Raw genomic sequence first — 24,169 nt, 5'->3', positions numbered from 1 at the left:
ATACTTACAACCAAACACTGGTTGTAAAATAGCTAACAGTAATATGATGTGATGTAATGAAACCACATGGAGGATTTCTTTTCTGCGGTCCATGAACAGGTCAGTGCACAGAGCGTAACAATGGGTCTGGAGCCGATTTAAACTCATAGTAATCTGTCAGTGCAAATTGAAATCTCAGCTCCAATTAACATAAACAAGGGCTATTATACAAACAGTCCATAAAGCCAATGTGCAAACACTTTGTGTTGTTTTGATAATGTCAGCTCTCAGGGGAAAAAAATTAGGTTGCATTTGAGGAAGAAGGCTGATAATTTTCACAACACCATATGAATATAAACAGTTGCGTACGCATGAGGATACACATTCCCTGTGGCCAAGAGTCTGTGATGTACATTATACTCTGGTACACTAGGACAAAGTGAAATACCATTCACCATGAATAGCATGCTTCCTTCATGTGTGTGTGTGTGTGTGAGTGTGTGTGTGTGTGTACACAGTATAGCTGATTGTATTTCCTCAGTAGAAGCTGATTATAGCTGCTGTGACCGCCTGCACCTGTCACCACTCGTCACAACCTCTTTCTCTCTCTCTCCCTTACACACACACACACACACACACACACACACACACACACACACACACACACACACACACACGCACATGCACTTCAACATGAATGCAAACAGGCAAATCAACAACAGGAAAAACACTCTTTATCAACTGTATAAGTGGATAACGACAAAATGCCTTTCTCCCATTGGCTAAGATAAAGGTCATTAAAGGTCCAAAACAATGGGAATCACATTTTCCAGTCTCATGATGCATTCAGGCAAAGAGTCTTTTAAGGCAAAGTCTCCTAAAATATAATTGTCAGTGTGATGGAAATTTCAGTAAAGCCTTTTCAGAGGCTGTGCCTCTTGTTGTCAACAGAATCGAGTAGTTTCTGATACCCAGCCTACTTCACAGTATAAATAATGTTATATATACCCAGATGTTAATGAACACACACACCTACACCTATATGCACACACACACACACACACACACACACACACACACAGATTTTAAATTGATAAAATGTCACCTTTTATCCTTTTACTCAGAAACATACACAAAAACACTTGAATCTTTGAATGAATCTTTACAGAGGTGAGATGATATTCACGTTACTCTGCTGGAGGTAGAAAACAGAACCCTGTCCTCAGGTTAAAAGCTACACTTTAACTGTAAAAGTGTTATTTTCAACAAAACTTGTCTAAGATTTGGAGATTTGATTGTAGGACAACAAATCTCTGTTGTCCTACACCAGATCACACCAAAAGCAAAACCGTTTTTTCTTTGAGTGCATTTGAATGCATTTCACTTTATCCCAAACATTTCAAAGTGATGAAAACAACACATCCTATTTCAGTGCAGCTTCAACTCTGTACTCCAACCTTCATGTGCACAGAACAGACTTGGGAAAAACAGTACAACATTTTGGAGTGCCAGATAAATAAAGTTTATCACATGTGACATTGCAATTAGTGCCAGAATTGTTTAGATAATGATTGCAAAGTATTTGTAAGTCAATTAGTGTTTGACAGATTTGAATTCGAATTGTTCTGATGTAGTAAAGCTCACCCATCTGGCACTCAAGGCAGGTTAACACAGACACCAAGACTGATTTGCCAAATGGCAGTTATCCCAAGTCTCATACAGATACAGTACAAGTATACTACGGCAGGTTTCAAGCTTTACAATGCAAAAAGAGCCAATATTTATAACACATGTACAAAACACAGGCAGGCAGGCAGGCAGGCAGACAAACTCAATCACCGCTACACAAGTAAACAACCAGAAATTACTGACCCCTGGTACGTTGTTCAGGCTGATACATCAGGAGTGATTTAAACAACTTATATAAAGAACTTGAACGTTTAATAACAGGACTGGGGAGGTTACTTTCAACATGCAATCTTTGCAATTACCTCCTTCAAATTTTAAATCTGTTACGTAATACTTTGAATATTCAATCTATAAATAACACAGGTTAATGCAATCCGATTTTAGGTCATCTTTTTAAATGTATCTGGGCTTAAATTTTGACAATTTTCTTTCATCTCACTTTCTAAACACCTTCATTTGGGTGTTTGAGAAATAAAAAAGAAAATACATATTTCTTTAAAACATCTGTTTTTACAGTAAGTGTAACACACTGTTTTCTGGTATCAGATTACAGTCATCCCATGACAGGAAAACTGTTTCTGCCCAGCTTGGTTCGACAGGTCACAATGTTTTCACTGAAACAGAGCTAAAACAGACAGCATAAAAAGAAAGAGTAATGAATGGTGGTGTTTAGTGAGAGAGAGGGGAAAATAGTAGCAGATGATAAAGGAAAGGAGAAAACTAAAAGAAACAGCTGTTGTGACAGTCACAAGTTTGGGCCTTAGGTGTTTATCTGGTACACAAATGTACTAGTCTAGTAAAAAATTTTGGAGCAGCTGTGATGCTTATCAAGAGGGAGTAGACCAGGAGACAGAAAGACTGATGCTGATTTTCTGAGGTTATTATCGGCAAGTTTCAACTGAGGCCTTTTGAAATAAGACTTTTAGCCATGGGGACAATGTATCACAGGAATCTACATTTTCCCCCCGTTCTTTAATAGAGATGTAAACTGTACTCCTTTGTTTAGATGTGGATCTTGCTCACTGGAGCTCAAATAATATTAATAATTCCTTAGGACCAAAGCCTTCGGAGTTGCTGTGAGGTTTCTTGTCTCAGTCTGGGTAAGTCAAAAAAAATTGTATTTTGCCCAAAGTGTTAGCATTTTCCTTTAAAGTGTCCTTGAGTGACTCTGACCAGTTGGGATCGATTGTGAATGAGTATTATGGATGATAATGTTCGCGTTTGGACTTTGCTTTACCATCCGTCTTGGGTGATCCAATGACAAGTGGACAGCACTAAGTGCAGGTCTGAACGGGGTGCAATGTGTCTTGGAGATGCCAATTATAGTATGAATGCTAATGTGTCCTAATGAATCCCCAACAGCATGGATCATCTAGGTCGCCTAGTTGCTTATGTGGAAGGAGAGAGCATGTTAGTGTGTTGGCATGAAATTCTGATTTGAATTCAGTTTTTGCAGATGATGGTGTCTTTGTCAGGCAATCAAAAAAAGAGAAAGAAAAAGGAGAGAAGAAATACTGGAGCAGCTGGATGGGTCAGAGGTAAGGAATAGGAAAGGAGGGGTTATTTGGAAGAATGTGACGACATGGAATATTCAGTAGAAGTGTGGGGTAAGAAAGGACAGGAGGGAGTTGAAGTAAGGTACAGAGGAATCAAAGTAATAAATAAAGGGAAGAAGTATTTATGTAAAATCTGAGGTCAGTCAAAAATCCGGTCACAAGTCATCGCTGGAGATGCCTTTGACACAAATAATGCCATGTGTGAAGAGCAATCTATCTCAGTTGATCACATATGATCAGATCACCCGAAACAGATGTTAAAACCAAGTCTGTACCAGTGCCAAAACACACTCTATTAAAAGCACAGCTCTTTTTTCATCAGTATCCATCAACACATTCAGTAGCAAAGTGTTTGAGGTCAAATGCGCTGCTCAAGGGCATTTAAACTGTAGCTGTGATAAAGAAGGGCAGCATGTTACTCTTTTTGTTTATTCCCAGCCTGTTGAACCAGCAAGCTTTTCACTTCAAGATGAACACCCACTTTTTGGATGTTCCTTCTTGACTGCATGCAATCAAAGCAAGTTTTGGAATGTGCATCATCTTTTGAATACAGCTTTCCCCATTATTTCATCAGAACACTTATTGACTAGCTGAAAACTTCCAATGTAGAGGTGACAGTTGTGACTGTGGTGTTGTAATGCATTGGATAAACATGCATGTCTTCATTGTGACATTTTCCTGCTACTGCTACTTCTTAGATAGTTCCAGTAGCAATCAAAGTAATATACATTCCATTATAATGTCACCTGTCTGGTATCCAGTGGTATTCATTACATTCTATTATTCTAATTGGTCAAACAATAGAGGCCAGGGTTTCCTCACAGCTTCCCCTGGTGGAACTATTGCCTTGGCAGTCAGTCAGAGAGCCTGGAGCTACTTCTAAAACCCGCTCCTCGGACAGTGGATTGGCAGGAGCCAGGGGGAGCGAGTTGTGTCGGGGGGAGCCTTCCAGACTGCCCTTCCACCTCCACCTCTGGTGAACATCCAGCCCACGAACCCCCTTCACACCCTTCCTCTCCTTGCAGTGGAGGATTCTCCATCCCCACCAACCCCATCGTCTCCTCCCTCCCCATTGCCCATCGGCCCTCAGACAGAGTATCTCCTGAAAGGCGTGTCTGAAGTCAGGGCTGCGGCAGTAGATGAGCGGGTTGAAGGCTGAGTTGGAGTAGCCCAGCCAGTTGAGGAGTCTGAACAGCAGCTTCACATCATCCAGCCTGAGGAAGGTCATCAGGATGTTGAGGATGAAGAAAGGCAGCCAGCAAAGTGTGAAGGTTCCCATAATGATACCCAGAGTTTTCACAGCCTTGTGCTCCTTCAGACAGAACTTATGACGCTTTGTTGCAGAGTGTTTACCTTCTCCTTTCTCTGTCCTCTCTCTGTTCTCTCCTTCATTTTGTTTGCTCTTTGCTTTTCCATTCTGTCTGTTCTTTCTGATTCCTCCTTCCTTTACTGCCTCTCCTTCTTCCCATCCACTGCCTTCTTTGTTCTGCATATGTAGTCTCTCCTCTCCCCGTTGTCCTCCCACCACAGCGCCAGTCCTAAGTGAATCCATTGTAGGGCTGTCACTGGGATTGGATAGCTGTGTGGTGCAATGTAAGTGATAAAAGTGCCTCTCCCTCCCTCTGATCTTCTCCAGCTGTTTTCGGGCCTCCTGAAACACCCGGGTGTACAGGAAAACCATCACCACCAGTGGGAAGTAGAACGACACCATTGAGGAAAACACAGCGTACGCTACATTGGTGTTGAAATCGCAGCAGTATGGATCTTCCGAGCAGCGGATGGCCTCTTTCTCATCAGAAACCCACCACTCCATGTGGATGGGCAGAAAGGAGATGAGGAAGGCCACAGCCCAAACACCAAGGACCACCCCGAAGGCCCGACACCTGTTCAGCAGCAGGAGTAAAGAAGAGTACAAATAAGAGAAATTAAAAGGTGAATAAAAATTGTGTCGGCTTAAAAACTGCATGATGAAGGTGCTCTTTAAGGAGAATAGCACCAAGGCATGAGATGATTAATTAAAGGTCCTCCTCTCATGACTTGAATAAATCCTAAACCTAATGATCTGAAAAAATGTTTAAAAGGTTTTGGACAAGACTTCTATTAGAACACTTCATTTCCCAAATGCAATGGATCCATTTTGAAAAGAAAAAAAAAAAAAAGCAGCACCTTTAGTTCATCATTTATCTCTATATCTCTAAAAATGCATGATCCACTCTTTATCGGTGATTAATTTTGCTGTTAATCTTTAAAGTGTACTATTCATCTTTTGGAAATAGCAAGAATCACAAATTTTAAATAGCTTCCATTAGGATGATGCTGTTTTACTGACATATGCTTGGCTACTTGAAAACACAAAGCCACAGCCAAATGGCTCTCTCATACTTGGTGAGCAGTGTTGGGTAGCGGAGCGGCGAGGTGATGGCGAGGTAACGGTCCAGAGCAATCACACACAACGTCTCGATGCTGGCTGTCACACACAACACGTCAGCTGCTATCCACAGCTCACACATGAGGCTTCCAAACTGCCAGGCACCCAGCAGGATGTAGGTGGAGCCGAAGGGGACCACAACCACGCCCATGATGAGGTCAGCAGCGGCCAGTGAGGTGATGAAAAGATTGGTGACGGTCTGGAGTCGCTGAAACCGCAGGATGGCGGTGATTACCAACACGTTGCCTTGACAACGGAAAAGCTGTGTTAGTTGTGATGTAACTGAAACAGTCAATAGCATTCAGAAGACAACAGAAAGTCTAATAAAACGGGATTGCAATTTTAATCAGCTAATCAATTAATCAATCATTCAGTCAGGCAGCCAGCTAATTGATCAAGTCAGTCAGTCACTCAATCACAGTCACTTAATTACTAATGAAAGTTGTTTTACAATTACCGAAGACTATGGCCAACACCAGAATGGCCATGGCAGTGCCTAGCAACACTAGGTGTGCATCACTGTACTCCGCTGACAAATTAGAGGAGTGCGGGGAGGAGATGGTCTGCTGTGATTGGTTAGCCAGCACTGACACAGCACTCACATTCTCCATGACCTGCAGTCAGAACACATAATATAACTCAGCACCTCAGTTGAACATGTTTAAAATCTTGAAAATCATAAGAGAAAAGAGAACAAAAGAGAAATATGAAAGATTAACAAAGTTCAAAAATAGCAAAATTTCATGATTTAACATCCACCCCATCAGTGTTTCATTGTTACCTATCTATATGTACGACCATGTTTTATTTCAAATTCTTTGGCAACACCTATTCTCTTCTCCCGCCAATACAGCTTGTTAGAGTTCAAATTATGAGATAAACTGTTATCATTTCATTATTGTGAGCATTGTTGTTATTAGCTTGCTATTCAACTAAATCCTGGAATTACTTACATTGATTGGTTATCCAAGTTTTCTATGGCATGAATTCCATAATTAAGACTTTGCATTGAAAATCAGACAGTCCTACTGTGTATGAACCAGGTTGATGTCTGCATCTCTTAAAACCCTCACTCAGAGATTTAATGACCTGAGAGCATTTTCGAAACTCCTTGTGAAAACAGTTCTTTGTTATCTCACCAGTTGCAGTCAGCAGTAGGAGCTGTGCTGCAGGCTAATCAGGGCCTGGACTGGTTGTGCCAACTGTGTGTAATAAAATGTTACTCCCATTTTACCATTGATTGGTAAACCACTGATTTACTTGCAAGGCCTGTTTAAAATTACTAGAAGGGGTGTGGTTATACCTACTGCACAGGTGAGCCTAAATTTGACTGAGACTGCCATAGGTGGATAATCACTGAACAGTGTAACAAAGACTTTTGAAAAAGACTGCAGTCATGAAATCACCGTAATGACAAGCATCAAACAGAGTTTTGTAGAAATGAATATATGAAGAAATATAAATAATTTCCAATGGAGGGGCAAAGCACATGCTGTACCATCACACAATGAAATCAGCAAATGCAGAGGCAGAAATTAAATCAGATATTCTACTGCAAGTTCTGCCACATGTAGCTGCCATATAATAAGATGGATCTATTCAAAGTGAAATAATAGCAAACAACTTTACAACTTCAATGTGTTCATGTTGAAAAACATTGTCCACAAATGTGCCAAAGAGCACTATATTATTGAAAATGCTGTCAAAGATGATTCTGTTATTGATATTTTGGTTTCAAATTGACAGCTATCAAGCTATGAGGCCTGTATTGATTTGACGTTGCTCTTCAAGTATGTGGTGAGATCTTCTGTGATATCCTTTGCAAAAGCCATGGGAACTTTTTGAGACGTCTTCAGTGTATGAAGCTGGTTTGAGTGCTCATGACAGATTGTTACTGGCAAAGCTGTCCCCGTATGGTTGATGTCAAAGACACATCACGTCAGCTGCGTGGTGGTGTGCTGTACATCCACAGATCAGGAAGTTGCTCATTTTCTGTCTATATTAGGCAATGCATGAATAAAATATGTTACTGCTTGTTACAACAACACTGTGCAACCGCAGCGTTCTGATCGTTTTGTTCTGAAGTCAGTGACGTTTCACTCATGCATATCTTCTCACCGCAACCGCTTCATCCGAGGACCCGGAGAGCACTAGCACACGTGATACATGAATGCAAGTGCAACCCTTGCTATTAAAATGTTCATTATAGGCCCAGAGCCAAGAGAAAAGCTGGAATAAAGGATAACACACCAAATGTAAAGCTTCTTACACATGACAAGAGGTAAAACTGCTCTGCACTGCCTATGCTATTGTTTTCCTGTGGAGAGAGCAGCACACAAAGCTAAGATTTTCCACTTTGGGCTGCACTCAAAGTTCACAATATTTGAAATCTGACCTGCTCGCTGGCGACATTTCAAAGCACGTCAAATCACATTCAAGATATCAACAGCCAAAACTGAATGTGTTGCGTAATATGCCGTTAATTTAAAAAATATCACAACTTTCTACAAAAAAAAAAAAAAAAAGTCAATGCATGGAGATCGTCAGCAGGCAGTCGGTGCTACCAGGTTTTTTTCCTGTATTGCTAATAGTCAAGCTAACTGACAGACGACGCTGACTCTGCACCCAACTGAGCAGGGAGCACAGCTCAGATCGTTCATCATGTGTGAGCACCTTAAGGCATGATGTTTAAAGGAAGATGAATGTGCTTTGGTAGCAATGGCAGGGATCAGGCACTATAAAAAATGGCTGGTTGAGGAAACTCATTTAATATTTTATACTTTGTAATATTTTCCAGTGAAGACTAGAGCTTGTGCCATGCCCGCTTATAAATCTGTCTTGGCACAAGACAAGTAGGTCATGTTACTGCTGTCTCACAGGAGCGGTTGGCTTCTTGGGTTTTGTTGTTGTTTACATTTATCTGAGTTGAGTTGAGTTCCTGTTTCACAGAGGAAGCCATATGTCCTTTGTGGTAAGCGTGGGTTCTGTGTAAAGTTCAGCGGTCTGCATGGTGATGTGACAGAGGTCTTTCAAACTCAGTTCTTTTTGAGTTTGTTTCAGCAGCAGGGATTTGAAATGGCTCCACCGGCATTACAGCTGGATATTCTACCTGCTCTGAGCTCCCTGTCCCCGCGGTGTCAACATATGTCTCAAACAGGGATTGTATCTACATAGGATTTTGATGCATTGCATGTGCACATTGCATTAATGAAGCTCCCATGCTGTCATTTCTTCCTGCCAAATTGAGGGATGAAACCTGGCTTCACCTAATAATGACTATCGATTAGCTAATTATTTATCTGAGCTGCCTCCAACCTGCCACCTGTTTGCTTTGTGTGCTGCCTTGTGATTATTCAGTGCCTCTGCTGAATAAATCAATAATCTGCCCCAATCCATGCTCAAGCTTGTGAAACAGTGTCTGCTTGCCCTGCTGTGCTTTCTGCGGGTGCCATTTAAACAGTGACACACACATAAAAACACTTAACCGTCACTCTGAGGCTGATAATCAAACAAAAGAGATTTACTGAGATGCCGATATCTCAATATTTAGAGAGAGGTATTTGGTGGTGATGACTAAGCACTTAAGCACACACATGCACGCACCTTGCATGCACACACAAACCGACAGACGCGTATACACATCCATACAAACATGCACACACACAAACACATGCACACACAGAGAACACCCAGTGCTTGCACTGCTTAATAAAATAAACGATGAAGTAGACACAGCTGAGAGAGAGGAGAGATGTTTAGCTTTTTTGTTAGTCTTTGTGGAAAACAGAATATTTAAACACTTTTAGTCACACCAAGAACTGTGTCATAAAACATTATGCTGTCTCAATAAAATAAACCATATACATTCAGGATGAAATCTAGTGTGGGTTAGGGATTTAATCAGAGAAACACTCTGCCTCTGGAATAATCTGCTTTTTGCTCTCTTGGTGCCAAGTGATCTTTTGTCAGTCTAAAGCAACCAGAATCAATTGTATCTTGTGTTTAAACATGTTTATGCTTTCAAAAATATTTTATGGAGATTTTTTTTTTTTCAAATTAGTTTGTATGTTGTCTGCAAAATTCATGGAAATGTACATGAATGTACATGCAAATATATGAAACTCACTCTGATTCTAATCGCAATGCAAATGTTCAAATTTACCATTGGACTGCAGTTATCAGCAAAGTAAATCATATAACCTAAACCTGGTTCCAATAATCTTGAAACAATTCCCAATTCCCCTTATTTTTATTGGGCTGAGCCCTGCCTTGTAAAATCACTCTATGAAACAGGTCTACTCAGACATAATCAAAATGTACACAATACACACCATAAGACAGAGCATGCAGGAAACATATGTTGCTGTTGGAGTGTGAAGCAGACTGACACATGCCATTAGTTTTCTTACCGCCAGGTCCTATCTGTTATAATCCAGTGATTTGATAATCCAGACACTTTGAAATCCACAACACAAAGTATCATTATAGTGTTCTTGGCAGCAGCTTATGGTCCTCCTGCTGTTTTGCTGAGTTTGGAGGTCTGGTTTCCGTGTCTGGTGTGTGAAATGCACACACTCTCTCTCTCTCTCTCTCTCTCTCGCACACTCTCACATGTAAACACACTCTTTTAGCCCTCCACCACACTTGCCCTTTTGAAGCAGCTAAGCCAGACACCCCTCTTATATGCAAGCCCTGATGACATCACCGCAAGACAGTGGCCTATCAGAGGGCAAGTAAGGGCTTGTAGTTTGTATCACATGTCTGCAGATCACTGACAGCTCAACTGCACTTAGCGCCCTGGGGGAAACCCACTTTTTAAATGTTTATTTATCGGGAAAGCTTTTCTGAATTATTATTTTTTAGTACCACCCTATTTCACATTGATTTTGCTGTACATATTCACAGCTGGGAACAACTCAGTGCAACAGCAGTCATTACTTTTCTACATGTGCAGCTGAGATATTTAAAGCACAAGAGTGACCATTTTCAACTTGGACCCTATTTTTCTTCATCATCAGTTCTGGCCAAAATCTTGTCAATTGCTGCTATGTAGTCCCACTAACATTTAGGCTGTTTGGGTGTGTGGCAAGACAGTTGTACTGGGCCAAAGGCCTCTCCAAAGATCAATGTTGGCACATTGGCACGTACACTGTAATGAGACGTGCATATTTTATTTTCTGTTTGTCCAAGACCAGAAAACTGTCATTTTTTCTTTTTTTCTTTTTTTCTTTCTTTCTTTCTTTCTTTCTTTTGCAGTGCTTGTGGACAGACAGATATGCAGATATATAAGGAACCTGATTCAGACTATACATACACACGGCCAGCTGAATAACTTATCACTGCATTTAAACAACAAGTTTAAATACAAATTAGGATTAGGCAACTAACACAGTTTAGTAAAGGTAAGTGTAAGATTTTGGTGATGGTTAAGTAACGAAAATGCCCATGAAACAACCACTGCAGAAAACACTTTTGCATTCAATTTGTTCAGAGCTGATCACTGTGATGGATAAAGATGGAAAATATGGGTCAGAGTTCAAAATGGCCTACATTATGCCTTAAGTGCCTTGCTTAAGAGCAACTTTACCATAATTGTTGACTTAATTATTGAGTTAATGATTATTGGCCTCTTCTCTCCCAGTCAGTCCCAACGCCGCTGTTTAACCTCTGACCTCTAACCACTTTTCAGTTATTTCAATTATTTAATTATTGAATTTTGTTTCAAGTATTTTCATTTGCTGAAAACTCCACCCTAAAAACACATAAACACTGTTTACTGGACTGGACTTAAACTGAACTGGCAATTTTACATTGTGTTTCTGGTGCTGTTTTGTTGTTTGATTGTTTGTTATTCTGAGGCTAACTTGCCAAAAATGCACCACTGACATTGAGATATTCCAGCCATTGTCAGCACAGATACCATTGTAGCTGTGCAATTCAGCGATCTGAAACAGAAGTGTTAGCTGTCAGGTTGCAGTGACATCAACTAACAATTCATCAGCAAGGGCTTCTTTGTAGACTCAGTGATTTGCGGCAATGTTAAGTAAACACGCAGAGAGGAATCCAGCACAGAAGAGGGAGAGCTCACCTCCTTCTCGCTTTAAGCTTAGTGAGGTTCTATTACAGTAAGAACCCCCTCTGCTACACGTTGTGGCGCTCTCTGCCTTCACGACGTTCATTATTTTACGATAGAAGACGAACTTGTCATGGATTATCCCCTAAGCCTGAGATATACCTGCTTTTAATAACACGTTTGCGTGCACATGATGGACACTTGGAGTGTCAAGTTCAAGTTCAAGTTCAGGTTTATTTAGAGCCCAGCAGACACGCACAGGATGACGATTGGCCACAAAGCAGCCGTGGCAGCCAAGACGAGGGGGATGACAACGATGAGGAGGACAACACGGGATGAGAGAAAGATAGCCACGCTCGCACAGGGCATGCATGCTCGAGCATGTGAGACACACACACACACACAGACGATGAAGGTGGAGGCCAAGACAAAGAAGTGCATAATGTGCATAAATGCATTAATGCAGCTCAGCTAATGGCCGTGGAAGGCACAGGAGTAAGCGAGGCCAACAGGGGGAGCAGGACCAGATACAACAGTGCACAGGGCCAGAGCCACGGCCCCGACCTAACGATGATCCACATCCATGTAGCAGACATAGACACAACCACTCACACACACACAGAGGAGAATTTGCTTCAGTATTAACACTTCACATCCACAAGATGCAAATCACACATGAACAGTAGGGGCAGTGTAGGTGCAGTAAGGGGACATGACAGGGTCAGGGGTCAGCAGGCAGGTCAACAGGCAGTGACGGCGACAACAACAATGACAAAAAATTTTAAAAACAAGTTAATAGACCAAATCTGCAATCATCCACACCTTAAATATCAACTTCAACAAACTAACAAAATAGTAACCTGCTTAAGAGTTGCCATGTTTTTGTAAATGTGGAAATTTATATCCTGGTCTGAGCATCATGGCTAGCCCGGACGCAGTCTGAGTGCCCTCTAGTGGAATCCCCCAGCAACACAAATTACATCGGCAAGTGTGTGAACAGTTTTGTTCACAGCGCTCTTTTCCTTTTGACTTTGCTTTTGGCTTGCTAGCTAGCGAGCTGTAATTGTGCCACAGGCCTGAGTGAGCCCACAGGCCTTAATTTTGACATATGTGCACTGTAGGATTGTTTTATATACTTTTAATTTTTCATATTTTTCATTGCATACTGTTTGTGGAAGCATTTGGTACAATATTTGTTTTAAGCCCTGTGGTGTCCTGTTTGCTTGCAAAATGGCATGACTTCCTGAAGGTCAGTAATGCCATTTTACCACATTAGGTTATATAATTTAACAAGACCCTTTTACCTCATTACAATGTATAATTTAGGTTTAGCACTCTGCTTGTTGGACTCCATTGATGTAAGTGGGTTTAATCTGTGGATGATTATGTAAAGTTAGCATAGTTAGTATGTAAGCAGGCACATTCTTTAGTATTGGCTGCTGTTAGTGTTGGCAATTTGGGAATTTAGTCTCATTCCACTGTTGCGGTGTTCATGAATCTCTAGATAAAAATCAGCAAAATCCCTAAAATGTAGTGTGACCAAACAAGAACTTGGAAACACTGATATACCACAAAATGTCCTGGGATACAATTTCGAGTGAATTTGTGCAGCTCTTTACTGAACACTGTTCTGTCCTGCTAATGCTGAAGATGACCTGCTGGCATTGTTGAACAAAGCCACACACACACACACACACACACACACACACAAACACACATCTTTGCATGAAGAGCCCACTTTTCTGACAACTGACAAACAGGCTGTCCAAGAGCCTCGTTGACACTGGACCAGGCAACAGCCCATCGCAAACAATGATTTATTCATACTGACAAATCATTTAGCCTTTTGTGCTAACACAAAGAAATATGTTTATGTAACTTCAACATAACATACACAGCTCTCTTCCTTTCAGTATGTCCCTCTCCCTCTCTGACACACACACACACACACACACACTATCCTGGAGGTTACGTACAGTTATGTACAGCACTTTCAACCAGAACTATTACAAAATGTGATGAGCTTTTTTTTTTTTTTTCTATTTTCATTTTGTCTCATCTCATTTTCAATGCCTAAGCAGATTATACTGATTAGCATCTCTTTCACGAGTTAGGGAACAATGTTCAAGTATAGATTTTATTATTATTTTTTGAAGGCTAGCTTAGGTTTAGGTTAGCTTTTCTTTTTCTTGTTCTTTTCCCCCTGTCGACTCGGTATAGGATAAGATAGCATAACAGAAGATACAATGAGGTAAGACTTTTTTGTCCCAGAGGGAAATTTGCCTTAGACGTCACTGAGTCCACAGTATAAAATCACATGTACAGTACATGCACACATGGTGTAATGTATATATAACAGTAACAAGGAGTCAATCTATGACAAGAAAGACAGCATACACACATAGGGCTACACCTACTTCAGCCCAGGGCTTCAATGGACTGGGGGACAAAGGCATGTGTGAAACGGTGGAGGCTGCTTAGGGGAACCCTGTCCCGTCTGCCTGAGGGGAGGAGCTGATACTCAGGGTGGAGGACATGTCAGGGTGGAGGACATGTGTTTCGAGGAAACAGGACGGGAAACATTTCAAACAGATGGTACAACAAGGCGAGCCTCACACTCTCTCTGACTTCTTTCTCTTTCCTCCTCTCATTTTGATTCTTCGTGCCTCTGCTTTCACAATCTATTTTTGGGGTCATATATGTCAGCCAGACTGCAGAAAACCTTCATCTTATGTCATTTAGTCTCATGCCCAGTGTTAAAATGCTGCTTTTGTTTTAAAAAAGTGAAACATTCTGCCAGTAGGATGAAATAATCCCACTTGTTTCCGGTGCAGTTTCACTTGTTTCAAGAATTTTTGTTGTACAAGTAAAAAACATCTTGAAACAAGGCAGAACAAGGCAGACCTGCTCAGTATCCAGAAAACTGAACTTGATTTGATTAGCGTTGGAAACAAGTAGGATTATCTCATCCCAGTGGCTTTTTTTTCACTTCCTTAAATAAAAACAATTTAAGACTGAATATTACACATAATATCTTGTTTACCCCATAAACTCTGATTTCCCCTCAGGGAACATCTTCTGAAAGTCGCCTGGCAGTACATTATTTATTACCTTCTACATAATGTACATAATTTTAGTCCATAAATTCATAAATCCATAAATTTCAAATTTATGTGTCTTTAAAAACAAAAGGTTGGTATGCTCTAGATATCCAGCATGATTTATTACTTACTAATTGATTTGTAGGTTGCTTTTATAGGTGTTCCCCCAGACTTCAGCACAATAGGACAGATATGGAACAATAAGAGCGCAGTGCAGAGTGTGTAGTGTTTTTTTTTTTTTTTTTTAATTTAAGATATATCTGGCTTTATTCCAGTGCCTCTCACAACCTTTGAGCGCAGATACTTTATGTGTGGTTTCCAGCAGAGCTTGTGATCTATTAAACCACCCAGAAACTTGCTTTCATATATTGTTTGAATTTTCACCTCATCAATTTCCACAGGAATTTCTGTGTTTATCTTTTGATTTCCAAATAACGTGAATTTGGCTTTATTCAAATTTAATGAAAGCTTATTTGTGTCAAACTAAGATTTTAATTAGTAGCTAGTTGTTGTTGGTGGTGGACAGCTGCTGCCGGAGCCTGGCCTGGTAACTAGTTCCAAACAGTCCTCGGCCTTAGACTTAAGCAAGATACTAGTAATGTCTGCCATTTTGATGGAGAGAGCTGATTTCATTCTTTGCAAATCAATGAGGAACAGAAGTTCTGAGTTCCTAGCAGGACAAGATGCCATTGTTTTATGGCTGCAGCATGGCATGGTTGGCATCTTTTGAAACATTGGGATCTCCTCTATAATTTACAATAAAGTTTGAGCAAAGCTCAGCCATGCAGCAACAAACCCTCCAACAGAACAGACCTGAGGACGACAAGATAGCATTTTTTTTTTTTCAGTCTATGCCACAAAGACTACATCGAGATAACTATTCCATGTGAGCATTTGAATGTTGTGATTCATGTCTGGATCAATCATTTTTCAGAACCCAGCCTGTCGTTTCTCATCATTCTGGCAGCAAGGAGTCACTTTGCTCATGTAAACTCACGCTGACAATCTGCTGAGTCTAAGTCAGACTGCTTGATGTCTCTGGAGGAGGCCAGTGCTGCTGCCATGAACTGCCTGGCACAGAAATGAAAATAAGTAGAGAAGGTGCAGGACAGCCTGATCTCTCTTTCCTTTACATACTCTGTCTGTGTTTTCTCTTTACTGTACTTTCCTATGATAAAAGACGACCTGCTGTGCCGCTCTGTGGTCATATCCTCTTCTCTCACCCCAACACATTCCACCAGCCACCTCTTCCTCTGCCCCTCCCATCCCTTCCTCGCTCTCCACACCTTCCTCTCTCCAACTCCTACACTGTCTGTCCCATTTTAGAGCGCTGCTCCTTTATTCTTTGTTTCTCTCTGCTCCTCCCTCTCTGCTCATGCCATCTATCAATTCAGGATACAAGCCAAGCAATTTTTCTCCATTAAGTGCTAAATGAAAGTCATGGAGAAAATTACAGGATTGCCTTGTGGCTTGGCATGTTAATGTGCAAACCACATGCTCTCATCTCCATTGATCTGTTATTTTGCACAACATCCAATAAGACGGCAATGCTTTATAATTTCCTACAAAAATAAGAGATTTCTGACCTCTTTGTTGAAAGAGTTGGGTTAACCCTAACCTGGGTTGTTTAACAAAAGTTTGATGCTGAATTCAAAGTGTATTTACTGCTGCTGCAAAGTCTGTGCTCTGTTCCACACAAGCATCCTCTGGGGCTACTGGTATGACACTGACTAGATGGTATCAATATATTACAAAATAAATTCTGATTTACTGATGAAATAGCTGAAAACAGACCAAAGAATTTGAGCAAGGCAATGCAATTTTTTTTTATTATTATTATTAATGCATGATTTATCAGTGCATAAGTAGAACAACTCATGCAACATTTGCAGAGCAACCCAATGCATCTACAACGAGATGACGTAATCCCCGCTTGATAATTTGTAATGAACGAACTTTGACTGGAAAATAGCGCATTCACTGCGTGAGTAATCAAGGTTTCAGCTGGGTGCAGCCTTCCTGTAAGAGTTAAAGATGCCTTTCTCGTCTAAGAGAGGCACAGTCTGTACTTCCTGTATGTAATGTGCATCGGTCCTGTGCCGTTTCCTGCTGCCATATCCTATATCAACCACGCTGCCCTCTTTGTACCTCTTCTTTCCTGAGCCAAGGCTTAACATTAATGCTTCTGCGTAGGATGTAAAAACACATTCAACTCATAAACTGTGATACATAAAAAGAATTATGGGTGCAATTAAGATGTAAGCTTAGAAGCTATACCTGGCAATACCTGTACATGTCATTCTTTCTTTTTTTCTTTCTGTCTTTCTTTCTTTTTTGCTTGCTTGCTTTTTTTTTTTTTTTTTTTTTGGACCACAGCATCACCCAATCCTGCTTGACCTAGAACAGAGTTGTTTTGACAGAGTGTGATGATGGGAAAGTCAAACGTGGTGACGTGAAAAATTCAGGTCAAGAGCAACATGCAGATACAAAGAATGAGCTTTGGTGGCTAAAGAAAAACTGTACTTCAGTACAATTTTAAGGTGGTGCCACTTTACTTGAGCATTTTGTGAGACTTTATACTGCACAGAGGGAAATGCACTTTATACTGGTTACACTCATCTGGCAGCTGTAGTTAATGGTTACTTTGCAGATCAAGCTTTTACATGCAAAACATACAGAATCTGATGCAGCGTGAACTAGTGTAATCTAGTCAGTCAGTAGTATTTGGAGCCATGAGAGCTACAACATTCACACACTTCTTACAGGTTAATGCATGTATAATTCTTCACAATAACCACTTTTACTGTCCATTTTAAAGCTTTTACTTCTATACTTTTACTTAAATAACAATTTGAATGCAGGACTTTTACTTTAAATGGATTTTCCATCATGATATTACGACTTTTACTGAAGTAAGGACACTTCCTTTTTTTTTTTTTTTTTTTTTTACCCACTCGTCATACATGCAGGCTTGTGTACACAAATACAGGTGTCTGTAAGAGTGTGTGTGTGTGTGTGTGTGTGTGTGTGTATGTGTGTGTGTGTGTGTGTGTGTGTGTGTGTGTGTTTGTGTGATGGCACATGAAGAGAAGGGAAATGGCAGGTGTATTTATTGCAGATCAGGAGCGAGGGATTTGGACGGAAAGATCAACACACCCTTCCCGCTAGTCAGCACCTCTCATTCTCTCCTCTCTATCCCTCAGCACCGTCACTCTCCCCTTTCCTCTCGTTCTTTCCTCTCTTTCCATCACTCACCCTCTCTCTCCCTCTCTCATCACTCTCTCCTCCATCATCACTCTCTGATTCTCTCCTTTTCTCCCACTGTCTCCCCCTTGTTTAACTCTCCGGCGTTTCATCTCTCCTCAGTTTTCTTCCCTCTCCCTGCACTTTCATCCCCATGTTTTCTCACATCGTGTCTTATGTCATCCCCTTGTCGTGGTGAAGTAGTATTTGCCAAACAACCTCATCATGTTTGAACTCATTTGGAGCTGTCTTGAGATATAGTGCCGGGTTTTGTAACAGCTTGAAAAGTGGACATGTTACTACAAGATAAATTAAAGGAATATACAAGACAACCCATCAACCAGCTTTCCCACTAAAAGATGACACAGAAACATCAAAATCATTCATATGTACCAGGTCATTTAGATCATCATATATCCATGCTAGTATTTTCCATACTTTAGAGTGACCGGTGACCTTAATTGTTTGAATGGCCTTGATGCCTGTCAGCCTTGTTGAGCTGCACCTGCCTCAGAAGATTTTAAGATTCAGAGGTCATTTCCAGCATCCCTGCTGACTTTTTATTTACGAACTGATAACAACTGAAGTACAGATCTTCCTTTTTCCAGTATTCCCACGATGCCGGGCTGCTTCTGATGCACAGTCACCACCTTCATGCTGCTGACAGACTTAATTTCATTTTCAACCCCCCATGCTCCACACGGAAATCACCTTGACAAACTCTGTACAAGATAGGCCCTTTCCGAAAAACTGAAACTGTCTGAAAAGTAAATTCATCCTCCCATAACTTGCATGCAAATTTCTTTGCCTTTGTTTTTTTATGGAATACAAATTTGGCCCCAGCAACCTCTGAACTAATAACATAACCACAGAGACAAAATTTCGGTCAAAGCCTATTTTGAAGACAGTAGTTTGTACACAGCAGGCATAATATGGGGCGAGTATATTTGTGTTACTAGGTCAGTTGGGAGAAATCATGCCATGGAGGAAAACTGAGAGAGATACATAAAAATCAGCAATCTGCTGGGAAGAAAAAAGCTGCTGCTCCCTGCAGGTTAATGCCAACACTGACTGACATTTGCAAATACCATTTCACCAGTTTACATCCAGATTTGATGCTTGCTGTCGTTTCAACCAACTCACTTTGGTGGGCAAGTGGTTCAGCGCTGTCCCTTACAGTACTGTCCTGATATTTTAATGCACTCCATTGGTTTAGATAATTCCTGCCTCTCAAAAACACAGCTGTGTGAACTATATTGGATTAGTACCAAAAGCAGTGGGAGAAAAAAAAAAAAAACTGGCTCCACACCCAGGTTTTCCATATGGGAGTGAAGCAGCAGTCTAATCTATTATATAAGCACATTACAGCACCAAGATGCTGGTCCATTTGAAAAACACACCCCGGGGTGTAACAAATACCACCTCTACTATTCAAGCGAAATGATTTGCCCCTTGTACCTTTTCATAAAACGTTTAGACTGTAGTCTGCTTCATATTGTTACAGTGGACAAATATGACTGACTTCAACTGTATGGATTTCTCCTGGTGATTATTTTATAAATGCTTCCCATGAAAGACAACACCGTCGACCAAGTGGAACTAGTAAAACAACATGTGCGCTGGTAGAATGATGGCTATGATAACCACCATCTGATATAATGAAAACACACCATAGCAGAAAAGCCTGAGGTGATTTTAACATGAATTTATGTGTGAAGACAAAACTGTGGCAAACCCTATTGCAGGAATGTCTTTTCTTTTCATATATTTTGTCAGAATGTAGGAAAAATATAATCCAAAATGTCAATCTAGAGTTCTGAGTTTTTCTTACTTACTTCTTGTACTTACTATTTTTTTTTTTTTTTTTTTGAAGAAAGAGCACGAACACGCTTTGATTTATCAAGTAAACTTTACTACCCTCAAACTATAAATCTGAAATCGCTGTCCACAACCCCTGACCTCAGATTTCAGATTCAGATTTATTAACTATAAATCTGACAACACAGAGTATCTGCCTGTGACTCAAAGTGCCTGCTGATAACCATCAACCTGTGGGAGAGTAAAGGTAAGAGAAGGACAAACCTTATGTGCGCGCACACACACACACACACACACACACACACACACACACACACACGCAAATGTGACCTCGCTTTCACTTTATCCCATTTCCTGTCTTTGAATCTCTCACAGAATCTCATTCCCTCTCTCTCTCTCTCTCTCTCTCTCTCTCTCTCTCTCTCTCACACACACACACACACACACACACACACACACAGACACACAGGGGCGCTGCCGGGGATTTTGGGCCCCATGAAAAGATATATCATAGGGTCTCATCACCCCAGGCCCCTGCGCAATTGCTATAACCACACTATGAGAACCCAGTCGACCACTTTGAAGCTTTAAATAACTCAACATTTGCAGGCTTGCAGCTTTCTTGTCGTCCAATACTTATTGTGTAAAATTTACTGACAGAGACCTGTGAAAATATAACAGACATGAATACAACACTCTGCATACAGTGGAATTCACGATTTAACACAAGAGTCACGCCCTCTATAAGAAAGAAAGAAGGGTCATTCCATGTCATTTCACCAAATTTTCAGGACATCCCACGCACTTGGGTCTCAAAAAATTCTGAAAAATTCACCAGTTGTTCCTTATGTATCCAATAGGCACACTGTAAAATTTTAGTTTGCTCGGATGGATACTTTTTGAGATAAGGCCAATTTAGTGAGGGGAGTATGTGTCGATTTTGGTGCAATTTACGCGCATCTTTATTTTTCCTCCATTTTCAGGTGTCAATATCTCAGGAACTACACCACATAGGAAACTGAAATTTGGTACGGTAATACACCTCCACCTACTCTCTCAGAATATACGAAAACATCTGTCATACATCATAACTGGTAGGCATGCCAGCACCTCAAAAATGGAAAAAAATTACGCGGGTTTTGTGGTCGACCATGTTTGTTGACCAACTTTGTATGAAATAAATGCATTTCTGGTGCAATGGTCATTGTATTTTAGGTTAATAATGACCAAATAACAAACACTAAATGAATATAAGACACAAACGCAAGCTACAATGGTCTAATATTGAGGAATTTCAATATTCGCGAGTGGTGAAATAGCCCCATGTTTGGGATAACAAAAAAAAAATGAAGAACTTCCATAAAGAAAAAATGTTTTATATCCCAAGAAAGAGCAAGCTTTGGACTTTAAATTAAAACAAAAATCTGATTTTTTAAGACATTCCCACATGCAGTTATGGGCCAATGAAAATGTGACATGAAAACTTTTTTTTGGATTTGGAGAAGCTGCCATCCAAAAACTGATGCATATATCTGACTAAGCATTAATGCTTTGAACAGTCCATGTATGTATCTCAAAGCTCTGAAAAAATCAAGAAGCTGGGGCAAATACAAAGTTGTTTTCTGAAGGCCCAAACACGGTCGACCACAAAACCCGCGTAATTTTTTTTTCATTTTTGAGGGGCTGGAATGCCTACCAGTTATGATGTATGACAGATGTTTTTGTATATTCTGAGAGAGTAGGTCGAGGTGTATTATCGTACCAAATTTCAGTTTCCTATGTGATGTAGTTCCTGAGATATTGACACCTGAAAATGGAGGAAAAATAAGGATGCGCGAAAATCACACCAAAATTGACATATACTCCCCTCACTAAATTGGCCTTATCTCAAAAAGTATCCATCCGAGCAAACTAAAATTTTACAGTGTGCCTATTGGATACATAAGGAACAACTGGTGAATTTTTCAGAATTTTTTGAGACCCAAGTGCGTGGGCCATTTGGTGAAATGACGTGGAATGACCCAGAAAGAAAGAAGGCAACATTTTTCTATTTCGTTTGGCAATACTTTTATCTGCACATATGTGATGGTCTTCATCATATATGCACAGGTATATTTATATCCATATAGTCTTCATCACTTTCAAAACTGTGGCAATGATGAGTCAGCACAACTCGGTAATCAAATATTTCAACAATGGGGAACAAATGATGGAAACCACACGGGAACAACTTGCAGCTCTGAAAGGCGTGCTTCAGTACACCTCTTTGTTTTTGTCCTCTGTTTGTCGGTCAAGCATGATGACTCAGACTCCACTGGTCTGATTTTAAACAAAACTTCGAGGGATGATGTATCCTTATCACTCCAAAATACTGGGTCTAAATACTGGGTCTTACTGATAATCCAAATCTAGGTAAAGAGAGATGTGAAAGACTGGGAAAAGGGGTGGGGGTGGGGGGTGACATGCAACAGAGGTCATAAGACAGATCGGTATCATCTCAGTCACATGGGAGGTGCCTTTGATCACTGAGACCAAAGATAAAAACAATTTACCTCCTATGTGATATCTCACACCTATTTTTGGTCAGACTTTGAGGAACTTTGAAGGGTTCATGCATCTTGGCACCAGCTTCAGAAGCCCCCCCACCCCCCTCTTCCCTGGGAGCAATTTCACTCATTAATAATGATGAATTGTATGACTGAATTATGATTACTGTGATTATTTAATGCTGAAATCCATCAGAGCAAGATGTCATATGACGCAGATGCAGTGCACTGCTGGGTTAGCTGGAAAAACAAACAGCACAAGAGCAACACGAACTTCATCCACAACCATGCCATTCACATGTTCTTGATATAATGTAAATAAATGCATGCTTTACCATGTTTTGCCAAAAAACAATGTGGGAACTTCCTCAAATGAGGTCAGAGTAGAGATGTTGGTTCCAAGCTGCATCGCAGTGATACAACCATGCTGGCCAAATTTTGGAAGACGAGGAGTGAAAACATCTTCTCCTATAGGACAAAACAACCTGCTACAGTGTAGATAATTGTCCTTATTTTCCCAAATAAGTATGTGTGTATTCTGAAATAACCAACCTAATCTCACAGAAATACGTGAACAGACCACAACTTTCTGAACAAGGTTATGGCAATGCCACAGAATGGGTTAAAATTACATGCTGGCACCACAGAATCAAAGGCAATGCAAAGTCAATTAGGGTAAATGATGTCACACTACCATGCCAGAGTGTGTGAAGGTGCACAAACATATCATAACTGACTCTGGAGTAGTGTTGTTTCCGTCATGCCGATATGTCATTTTTTTCATTCTGTGACACCACCACATAATGCATGAAGAAGGTTTCTTCTGCCAAATAACAGAAGAAACAGCTTCATGGACACAGCCAAGGTGGTCTTGCTGCGTTTCCTGCTCTTGCTGTTCACGATCCCGCCGTGTTGTGTCTCACTACGTTGCTTTGACTGTCTGCCCTCCTTCTTCCTCGTCTCTAATCAGTGAAGGAAGCCAGATGTTTCTCACAGCATGATCAACTTGTGAAGAAGTTAGGAGTGCTATAGAATTTCTCAGTATCACTGTAAGATGGTCAAATTAAATGTGATGCCTTTTTATAACATTTACATGATAATGGTCAGGACTAGTGGTAGAGTTTCTCAAAATTAAGACCACCACGCCGCTGTCATGTCTATTAAACGCCAAACAAAGTGGATGTTGCTACTTGTCCATTCTCCCTGGCTGTAGTTGCTCTCTCCTTATATAGTGCGTCAAACTGTAGGTGCTAATTTTTTGTACTAATGTTAAAATGCTGCATGCAGAAACTTACATGCAAGAAATTCACACAAGCATATATTTCTTCATTCACACAGCAGGAGAGGAGGATTGCATCATGTGGTTGGTATTGTGCTTGTTTCCCCATTTGAAACCCCCATGTTGTAAGGACACATATAACCGTGTGTGTGTACGTGTGTGTGTGTGTGTGTGTGTGCAATACACAAACCATGAGTGGTTCAGAGTGTTCTTTGTCCTCAACTTCTGCTTCTGACCAGCAACAATATTTCACTTCAGCTTTTATGACAGCAGGCATCCTTTTTGTCCCTCTCAGACAAGCTTTAATAATTTGATTGCACCTCTAATGTTTTACGTAGTGCAATTTCGAAGTCTAACATTACTTGATCAACTTTCCAGTTATTGCAGTTGCAGGAGGGATTTTAAATTTTAACAACTTTGAAAACTGTTTGCCTCAGAGCAAGCTCTCTCTGCACTG

The 24,169-nt window shown here is 40.6% G+C and overlaps 1 protein-coding gene across 1 annotated transcript; it reads right to left on the bottom strand.

The window, feature by feature from the left end:
- Nucleotides 1–3,234: 3,234 nt before the first annotated feature.
- Nucleotides 3,235–10,277, bottom strand: LOC115372067 (beta-2 adrenergic receptor-like). Its single transcript, XM_030069773.1, has 4 exons — nucleotides 10,062–10,277; nucleotides 6,110–6,266; nucleotides 5,607–5,898; nucleotides 3,235–5,107 (listed from the first exon to the last, which is right to left on the bottom strand). The coding sequence occupies exons 2-4, from the start codon at nucleotides 6,261–6,263 to the stop codon at nucleotides 4,018–4,020; spliced, it is 1,536 nt and encodes a 511-aa protein (XP_029925633.1). The 5' UTR covers nucleotides 6,264–6,266; nucleotides 10,062–10,277; the 3' UTR covers nucleotides 3,235–4,017.
- Nucleotides 10,278–24,169: the final 13,892 nt, after the last annotated feature.

This window comes from Myripristis murdjan, chromosome 14 (assembly GCF_902150065.1).
Source record: "Myripristis murdjan chromosome 14, fMyrMur1.1, whole genome shotgun sequence".
Classification (NCBI taxonomy): Eukaryota; Metazoa; Chordata; class Actinopteri; order Holocentriformes; family Holocentridae; genus Myripristis; species Myripristis murdjan.
Note: the sequence above shows the minus strand (reverse complement) of the source record. Positions and strands in the feature narration are given on the sequence as shown.